Below are 9,495 nucleotides of genomic sequence, written 5' to 3'. Positions count from 1 at the left end.
GATATCATAGCTGCCTGTGCCAGCATCCCACCCCTGTTGTAAGAGCAGCACCCCCCACAGCAGGCAAGCCTGCCCGTCAGGGGATACGGGAAATCCCTGCCAGTGCTATCCTTAAACTATCCAGCCCTATAGGTATTCTCTGCAGTGGTGCCCATACTGGGGGAAGCCAGACCTTACCTCTCTGTGTCTTCGTAACTGTGCTCCCACGTGATCTTCATCTGCCAAGGACCAGATGATCCTTCTCAGTTAGTGGGCTCAGGCATCATGGAGTGATAAAGCTCGCAGGAAATGAGGTTGCAGGACACCTTTGTGTCCTGTCCTGCAGATGGATGCTTCCCAGAGGGAACAGCTTTGAGAGGATCACTGCCAGGAGGAGAGAGAGTTTTTGGGTTTGTCTTTTAAATTCTCGCCCTGTGCCTTGGTGATTAGTTCTCAGAGTGCTTTTTGCTTCTTAGGGCCCTTCAGGGCAAAACAGGTGAGAGATGGGACTCTACCCAGGGGTGCAAGATGTATGTGAAAGTCACAACAAAACCCAAACGGTGTTTGTGCCCCCACCGAGCCTGCAGACCAGTTCCAGTGCTCTGAGTGGTCTCTTGTCTTCCAGGACAGGAGCTTCAGAAGCAACATATTGAGCTGATAAATCCTACCAGGGAGCAAGGAGCAACTCAGTCTCTGCTACATCACTGATGTTTATGGAAAACAAGAAGAGGAGGTGAGGCAAAGAGGTCTGGTTTGTGTCTAAGAAACTTCCCTTATAAAAAGATAGATTGCTGACACTTTTCCTTGATGCAGCTGCCCAGGCATTTCAAAGCATCTGAAATCTCATTATCTAAGAAGCAGTCACTAGCTTTGTTGGGGACTTCTGGCTGCTTTACAAAGCAATTCCAGTAAATTCCATTTATTGGAATAAAAACATAACAACTACTAATCCTCTGTTTAAATGACCAGTAAGTTCCCTGCAGGCAGTGCTCTGCCAAAACATTTATCCATCTAATTTTATTTCATGTAGTTTTTTTAAATTCAGATTTAACCTTTTGTGATGGGGGTTGTAGGCACTTCTGTTTAGAAGCACATTTTACAGACTACTGGGAACGTAATTCCTTGGTGCAGGGGAGGGAGAGGGCCTCTGCTTGTCCGTGTTAAAGGTGTCTTGCAGAGCTGTGAAAGTGCAAATTTCTTTTTAGGTTACTCGACCCCTGTTTTTCGGAGGAGCACTTCCAGGCAGAAGTGAAAAGCTCAACCTTTCTGCAGGTAAGTGGAATCATACCCCTTATTCAGGGTACAGGACAGGCTTTTTCCAAGCCGGCAGCATCACACATCAGTGAAATACTGTTAGCTCAGTGAGGACAGTGAAGCCAGCCCTCGCCCAGGACCTCCTGGGCTCTGTCCCTCGCTGTTGCCTGTGTGCCCCTGGGAGTCTGGGCATGGAGGAGCTGGAGCAAGCCATGGAGGAAGGGGATAAATCAGGTATCTGGGTGCTGCTTCTCATGTGTTGAACAGGAGCCAAAGGGTGGGACCAGCAACTGTTCCTCGCTGCCTGTTGCCTGGGAGCAGAGGCAGCTGGTGGCAGGGCAGCACTTCTTGAGGGCAGGAGCTTTTGGAGGCCATGCCAGGAGAGGGGGAGGCTGCTCCTGGTCAGCCCGCGGGGCTGTACCTAGTAGCTCTGGCTCTCTGTGCCTGGAGCTGGTGGCAGTGTAGCTACCTGGCATGTCACATCTGCTGCCCCAGCGTGGCTGATGGACACGGAGCCAGTCAGGGCTGGGCACAGTCACCCTGGGGGTATTCACACAGCAGAGCTGTTTGGTAAGGAGCGTTTGGGGCGGACGGAGCTGGACCCTCTGTTCCCTGAGGATCAGGTGAGTGTAGCTGGCAGGAGGTCTTATGGGGACCCCCTGGATCTGCAGCTCTTGCATGTGGGTCTCTCCTGGGACTTGTTAGCGCCGGGTGAATATTTCCACAGGTGCAAAGGAACTGGAACAGACAAAGTCCATCATTCCTGGTACCCAGCTCCTACAGCGGCCAGCAGTTACTGCTTGCGGAAAGCAGTTAAGAGCAGGGCATATCCCAAATGCCTTCCTGAGCATATCCTCCAGTATCTGGGGCGTTACCAACTTCCTAGGCTGAAGCTGTATCCAGAACTTCATGGTGAAGGCTGAGAGATCTGAAATCCAGGTGTGTCCAAAGTCTTCTTGAACCCATGTATGCTGTTAACCTCCAGTACAGCTCCTGACAACCCTGTCATTTAGCTATGCACAATGGGGGGAAAAAAACAGGCCTGTGATACACTGAAAGGTGCGTGCTGCTTTGAGGCTTCACTCTTGGGACCTGTGCTGTCCGTGATGGATGTTGAAAAAGCCCAGCTAAACCTCATCGTGTGTACATACTGTGGTGCAGGTGGGACAGGATGGGTATCTGGTGATGCTGAGTTAATCCTTGAAGCTTCTGAGATTGTATCCTGGGATAAACACAAATTCAGCTGAAAACAAAACAGGAAATTTTCCTGGTTTTTAATCAAATAGGAGTGGGGGAGGGAATGCCATAAATCTTCCTAGGATGTGTCGTTTGGCCTGGAATGGCATGTTTCAGTTCTTCCTCAGGTTGTTTTTTCCACCACACTCCTACTTTCTGATTTGAGTCAAACTCTTAAATTGAAAGCCAGCACTTCAAAGGGAAAAGGAGAATATTCCACCTGGAAAATGTTTAACTGAAATATTGCAGCACTTCTGAAATGAATGGTGTCATTTAGAAAATGTCAAAACAAAAAGCTTCAATCTTTTGAGTTTCCTCTCTTTTTCTTTTTTTTTCCCCCGAAAAAAGTATTCCCTGACTTTGACATGAATTTGTAAATAGTTTGTCATCACCACATACATACCCCCCCACAGGCAAATGAAGAAAATGTCACCAAGCCGTGGCTCTGCCAAAGAGACCCTAGCAAGGGGGGAAGACAAGGTCAACTGTAAAAAAAAAACCCCATGAAGGAGCATCCTCTAGAGACGGCTACAGATTTATGATATGGGTAATCATGTCATCAGCACCACTTTATCGGCTTTTTCTTCTCTCCTTCCCTGCGCGCCTGTGGCTTTTGGGTTGTTGGAGGAGGAGAGAGAGAAAAGCTGACAGGAGAATTTTGATATGTTATTGTTGCTGCTGTTTTTGTCTGTGTAGTAATGGGCACTTACGTCTATGTCTGTGCATGCTCGCATGCGATCTCTGCATTTGTGTCTGTCTCCCTCATTCCTCTCTTATCCATCCATGCACAGCATGATATAAACAAACCTGCCTCTGGACATGTCATGGCTTAAAATAGATGTTCATACATCAGCCTTTCTACAGCAGCGGCGGCAGCAGCAGGAAGACATGGCCGACTGGATCTGACTACAACACTCACTTTGAGCCGAGAAATCACAGCCCTCACAAAGGTAGAGTAACGGGGTGGGCGTCTCCTTCCTCCTGCGTGTCTGTCTGTCTGTCTCTGCGGAGTGTGCGGGGCTAAGCAGCCTGCGCTCGTTCAGCAATGCCTCTTCAGAGCTCGCTCTCTGCATCTAGGCAGGCTCTGGCTGTTTCTCCCCTCCCTTCAAGCATGGCATGACTGGCAGAGGGGCTCCGGAGGCAGCCATGAGCGTGCTCGGGGGAGCGGGGTCCGAGCCCCTGGGCTTGGCTGCCAAAAGAGGGGGTACAGCCGATGCCTGTGAGGGTTTTGGGTGCCAGGAGTGCTTTGGGGTCTGTTCTGAGATCTTGGATGTGGGGCAGTTTCTCTTCCCCTGCAGCACTTTGCAGGGGCTGGCGTGGTGGTGTGTTGGGGGTGGGGTGCTGGAAGCCAGCTTTGGGCCTGAGGTTTCTAGAGCTACATCCCAGAATAGGTGTGGATTGCTATTTTTCCAGCCAGCTGTAGCAATAAGAGGGTCTGCTATTTGGCTAGTTACAGCCTTATGCTGATGATTTAGTTGCTTTTTTCAGACCCTTCTGCTGTTTGTTTCTTAATGCTGCCTGGGGCTGGTGGCATATGGCAGTGCTGCAGCCAAGGTCACACAAGGTTTAAGGGCCCCAGCACATGGCCATGCTGAATGTCTTTTCCAGGTGGGGTTTGCCAAGTCTGAAGAACTCCCAGTGTAAAGGAGTCCAAAATTCATCAGGGCAGGGGAGATGTGTCAGGGTGAGATCTGGCCCATACCCCGTGCTGGGGGAGTGTGGTGTGCTCGGTGCCAGGGATGAGCAGCGCGGGCAGGGATGACCTCTCCTGTGCAGCACCCCAGGATGCCAGGCAGGATCTGAACTGCCACCCTGGAACAGGGGGTGGGCAGGGAGACATCCATGAGTCTCTGGACTCCCTCTGAGCTCCCCCGTGCCCTTGCAATGTTTTCCTCCTCTGCACATTGCCAAGAAATGGCTGGAGGCTTCTTCCTTCTGCACCGTTGGCTGCTGGCCAGCACCTTAGGCAAAATGTCAAAGGAGACAGACATGCTCTGATCCAGCCTGGCCAGCCCAAGGTCGCTGCGTTTCCTCCCCGGAATCCCAGAGACAGTGGCCAGTGCTGAGCTGCTGCTGGGGGGGCTGTGATGGGATGCTCTTTGGACACCTTCCAGGGCAGCTCAGGGCAGCAGCAGTGATGGTGGGAAAGAGAATTGTATTCTCATGTGCGTGGGGTTCTGTCAGTGAGGCAGCAGCAAACGAGCAAAAAAAGGCAGCTCTGACAAACACCTGGCTGTAGGGACTGTTAACTGCTCCGCATGGGTAAGGCTGTCCAGGGAGGTTTCTTGCAGATGTGTGACAAGTATCGATGTGATCTCAAGATTTGAGAGCAGAGCTGCATCCTAGAGGATCTGCTCTGTAAAATGAGCTTTCTCATCCCCTGAAATTAACTCTTCCCACCCCAAACCAGTCCTAGATGTTCAAATGCAGTGGCAGGACTACTGCACTTGGAGGGGTTAATCCTGCCTCTCCCTCCCCGCAGGCTTTTGTGCGTGGTCCGTAGGAGTCTGAGTCCTGGCCAGACTCTGCGTGGTGCCATATGGAATCCTCCACCTGTTTGGGGGTTTTTCCTCCCCAGTCCTGGTGGCTTGCCCAGACCTGGCCGCCTTTCATTGCTTCTGATTGCAGGTTGGCAGCACCAGTTCTTGAGCTGGCATTGTCCCGCTGGCAGACAAAGCCCCAGAGCCAGCTCAGAAGGAAGGTGGTCCTGTGTAGAACATCTCTTGCCAATGTGGCCTCAACCCAAAGTTGTGGAGATGGAGCAAAACCTCAGCCTGTGGAGACTCAGCAATCTGGCTGCCTCTCTGGCTTCCCTCACCAGCCCTGGCATCATAAACTTCTCCCCAGCAGTATTGCTTCTTGGAAGGGAGTGTAGGTGATACTCTGTCTCACACTGGGAACCACTGGGTAGCTGACTTGACGCAGCCCTCTCATCAGGAAAGTGAAAATTGGCTGCTTTGTGCCAGTATTTCTACAAAAGGGATGGAGTGAAAGGTCCCCAGTTCTTCTAATGGCATCTCCACTGCTTCCGTGACAGGACCGTGGGTGGCAGCAGCAGCAGAAGCGACCTCCAGGCCACTCTCCGGCCTTCACGAACCCACAGGTATGCCTTGTGGGTCTCGGCAGCTCCAATGGCTTTCCTGTCCAGGTTCTCCAGGAATGGCACCAGGTCACCGAGCCGGGGCTCACGGGAAGAGCGGAACCACCACCCCATCCTCAGCGTCTTCGAGCTTGAAAGGTTGCTGTACACGGGAAAGACAGCCTGTAATCATGCTGATGAGGTCTGGCCAGGACTCTACCTGGGCGATCAGTATGTATCGGAAGGGGACAAGAACTTGGGGGGGGTCAGGGCTATTTTTGTGAAATGGGGAAATCTGGGAAGGGGAGGTTGGGAAATGTGAGGGAGAGGAGGACACGTTGGATGTGGTACATTGGGACAAAGGAGGAGGAAGGACATAAGCACAGCTGTGCAGAGAGTTCAGAGCACTGCTGTGGTAGGGTAGGCAGAAGTGGAGTGTCCGTGGAGTCAGGGACTGTGAGATTGACTTAAAATTCAAGAATCTTCAGAGTCTGGCATTTTTCCTTTGCATCCAGCTTTCTCAGACATAAATGTTTGTCCAGGACAGCCCTCACACTGTCCTTGGAAACTCTTCTTTTAACTAACCTAAACTTACGCATCTCTGCACTGTTTCTTATTCTCCGCAGAGATATAGCGGCCAACCGGCGCGAGCTGGCTCACCTGCGCATCACCCACATCCTCAATGCCTCGCACAGCAAGTGGAGGGGGGGTGCTGAGTACTATGAGGGCACAGGCATCCGCTACCTGGGCATTGAGGCCCATGACTCGCCTTCCTTTGACATGAGCCCCTACTTTTATCCTGCAGCTGACTTCATCCACCAAGCGCTGAATGAAGGTCGGTGGTAAAGATTTCTGCGAGAGAAGTGGAGAGCAGGGATGGGAAGAAACTGCCCCAGGCGGGTGGGAAGCTGGATTGATATCCTATTGCTAAGCATCCTAGAAAACAAAAGTATTTCTAGCCTAGGATAGCGTTTCCTGCACTGGATCACCTCCTCCAAAGAGGGAACAGGCTAGATGAGAGCACTGGCCCCCCAGGTCACAGCCCCAGCCTGTGTCCTGAGCTGTGGCTGCTTCTATTCTGTCTGTTTCGGGAGATCACGATACACTGATACCCTTTGCCAAGACGGGGACCTCAGTGCATCACAGTCATACCATAACTGGGGCCCTACATCTAACCCCAGAGGCTGCACACCTGAGCCACAGCTCCAGGATGCACCATGGCAAACAGTTGGGTCCTCAGTACGTTTGTTAATTGGAATATTCAGTCTGCTGTGACACAGCCCCTGTGTTTCACCCCCAGGAAGGATCCTTGTGCACTGTGCTGTCGGGGTGAGCAGGTCGGCCACCTTGGTCCTCGCCTACCTCATGATCCGCCACCACATGCCCCTTGTAGAAGCCATAAAGACGGTCAAGGACCACCGTGGTATCATCCCCAACCGGGGTTTCTTGCGCCAGCTGGTCGCCCTGGACAATGCCCTGAGGCTGAAGAGGAGTGCGTGAAGGAGGATGAGAGGGTGGGAGCGTTGTGTGCGGTGCTCACCTGACCCCGATGCCCGCTGAGTGGCAGAGGTAGGGCTTTCCTCATGGTGCAGACGCTTGGCAGCTAATGGGTTACATGCAACTGGCCCCTGGGCCTCCTCCTCAGCTATAAGGGGGTCCCCAGACACGCGAGCTATTCCTAGTGGTAAAGCATAGGCCCTCAACCTGCAATCTTGCCAACTAGGCAGGCCTAACGTATAGCCTCCTTCCCAGCCTGCTCGCTCCAAGATGCCTCCGGAGGGACTCAGCCCCACGTTTCAGGTTACTCTATCCCTGTTGGCTCCAGGAAGCCTTCAAGGCTTCATTCTCCCACGTGGCAGATGCAGTCCTGTCCCTCCTTCCCAGGAGACTGAAGCTCTGTGTGTTCCTTGTCTTGTTTCCCATTCGTTTTTGGTCTGTGTAGCAATGTGAATTAGGTCTGGTGTGTGGGCTCAGGCAAACAGGCCTTTTGTCGTAGTGTTTGGATGTCCTCCATGCCTAGTGTTAACCTGTAAAAATAAAGACAGTACTAAGGAAAAAGTTTGGCCATCCCTTGTGTGCTTTGGGACAGACTTCATGTGTTCAGGCTGGGATCCATCCCAGGAGTCGGTGGGAGGGCATCACCCTGAGTGCTCTGGGTTGAGATGGACCTGAAGTCCTCCCAGATCCGCCGTCCAGGGGCTGAACCTGTCAGACCCCACTGGTGGCCAGTGCCTGTGCTGGGCCTCCCCACTCTTTTTTTCCAGCAGCGGGGACAGAAAGGGGGGCTCCTGGTGGAAAGCAGAGCCAGGCTGGCCGTCACCAGGGTCGCCATCCATCACGAGGTGGCGATGTCGGTCTCCCAAAGGCAGGCAGGCAGGCAGGCACCAAGCTATCCACCCGGGCTTGCAGAAGGGCCAGCTGTCCACTGGGGCCTGCGAAAAACACCTTCGCCGCTTGCAGAGGGGATGGGCGAGCCGAGCCCCAGGAGGATGGCCAGGGCCAGGAGCGAGTGTCTGTGGTGGCACCAGCCGCATGGGTGCTGGGGGGCCCCACGGGTTCTGGGCTGCCCCTGCACACTGCCGGCACTCATTGTCTGCCTGCTCTTATTATAGCCCCATTCTTCCTCCGCTTCCTGAGAGTGCACGAAGCACCGCTGGGCTGCCGGCTATATGTTGTGCTGAGATCACGTAAACACATAGCCAGAGGAGCCCGAAGGGTGAGCCGCTTGGCTTGGGGCACGCTGAGGCCCATGCTGTAGCACCCCATCACTGCTAGCTGGTGGCCCCAAGCAACCCTGCTCCAGGGAACGCCTGCCTTTAGCTGGAGTTCAACAGGGAGAGCAAACTTTAGTTTGCAGCAGCTGTGGTGTCCTGTGTGTGTGATGCCCAGCTCCTGGGCTGGGGGCTCTGCTCTTACAGGCCCCTGAGTTGCCCCAGGGTGCTCAGGGCACGGCACCATGCCAGAAAGGCACCGGAAGGGACAACAACAGACCGACTGCTGGCGGCGGGGCCGAAGTTACCCCGAGCAAGGGCTGCAGACACCAAGACAAGGAGGAACTGGCGTTGGGCAATGCGCAGGGCCTGGTCACGCTCTGCAGTGGTGCTGGGTGCTGCTGGGAGTGTTGGACATGCCAGAAGCTTCGGCGGGGGGGATTGCAGCTTGGCAAGGTCCTGAGGGGTGTAAAATGTCTCCTGACTGATTTTGCAATTCTGCTTTGTGCTCCTTGCTGCTGTGCAGCTCCCTTTGTGGCAGCCTGCTGCTAATCGGCCCCCGAACACAGAGCGTGGCTGTTATTTGACAAAGCTGGGATCAGGGAGGCTCTGAGCACGAGGGGAGACTGTGTTTGGAGGATCAGCAAACTAATCCAGAGAGCGAAATCACTGACAGAGCCCGTGGTGTGCTGTACCTTACTGTGTGCCTGCAGTGGCCGGGCACCTGTGTTGGGAGATCAAGATGCAGTGTGGGGAAGTACCCTGACTTCAGGAGGGCTGTCAGCACAGCCCCAGCCACCGGCAGCGGCAACCTGCCTGCTCCTTGGAGCTACAGGTGGGGGAGGACACACAGAGCCCACGATGCCGCCATCCCTGACACGGGGCACGTGGGGACCCACAGAGCCATTTCACAGCCCCACACTGCCAGTCCTGCTGCCCTCATGGTCACCAGTCACCTGCAGGGTCCGCAGTTCGGATGGAGATGCTGATCATGTCCAAAACCATCCCCTGCACAAGACCGAAGGCCACCAGGAGCTCGGTGCCTTCTGGGAGGTTCCCCCAAAGGGCTGGTGCATACACAAGGACAGGCTGGGCTCCAGCCAGGTGGCACGTGAGGCAGGTAATCCAAACTTGGGTCATGTGCAGGGCATTTCTGCCAGATGATGGGGACGTATTTGAGCAGAGCCCCTTGCCAGTGCATGTTTCATGGGAACACGCATGGCAGAAAGGTGCATC

The 9,495-nt window shown here is 53.9% G+C and overlaps 1 protein-coding gene across 1 annotated transcript; it reads left to right on the top strand.

Annotated features, from left to right (window-relative positions):
- The first annotated feature begins 3,122 nt into the window (after nt 1-3,122).
- On the top strand, nt 3,123-7,601 carry DUSP26 (dual specificity phosphatase 26). The gene is made up of 4 exons (XM_076358935.1): nt 3,123-3,419; nt 5,507-5,779; nt 6,175-6,383; nt 6,849-7,601. Exons 2-4 carry the CDS (start codon nt 5,601-5,603, stop codon nt 7,046-7,048), a joined length of 588 nt encoding a protein of 195 aa, XP_076215050.1. The 5' UTR covers nt 3,123-3,419; nt 5,507-5,600; the 3' UTR covers nt 7,049-7,601.
- Nucleotides 7,602-9,495: the final 1,894 nt, after the last annotated feature.

This window comes from Aptenodytes patagonicus, chromosome 24 (genome assembly GCF_965638725.1).
Source record: "Aptenodytes patagonicus chromosome 24, bAptPat1.pri.cur, whole genome shotgun sequence".
NCBI classification, from domain to species: Eukaryota; Metazoa; Chordata; class Aves; order Sphenisciformes; family Spheniscidae; genus Aptenodytes; species Aptenodytes patagonicus.
The sequence above is the reverse complement of the archived record's forward strand: the minus strand, read 5'-3'. Positions and strand labels throughout refer to the sequence as shown.

What these genes read in the sequence shown, in the direction of transcription:
- DUSP26 (XM_076358935.1), top strand. Translation starts at nt 5,601, where the DNA reads ATGGCTTTCCTGTCCAGGTTCTCCAGGAATGGCACCAGGTCACCGAGC. An exon ending in GGACTCTACCTGGGCGATCA is followed by an intron (nt 5,780 to 6,174) that starts GTATGTATCGGA and finishes TATTCTCCGCAG; the next exon opens with AGATATAGCGGCCAACCGGC. An exon ending in CCACCAAGCGCTGAATGAAG is followed by an intron (nt 6,384 to 6,848) that starts GTCGGTGGTAAA and finishes TTTCACCCCCAG; the next exon opens with GAAGGATCCTTGTGCACTGT.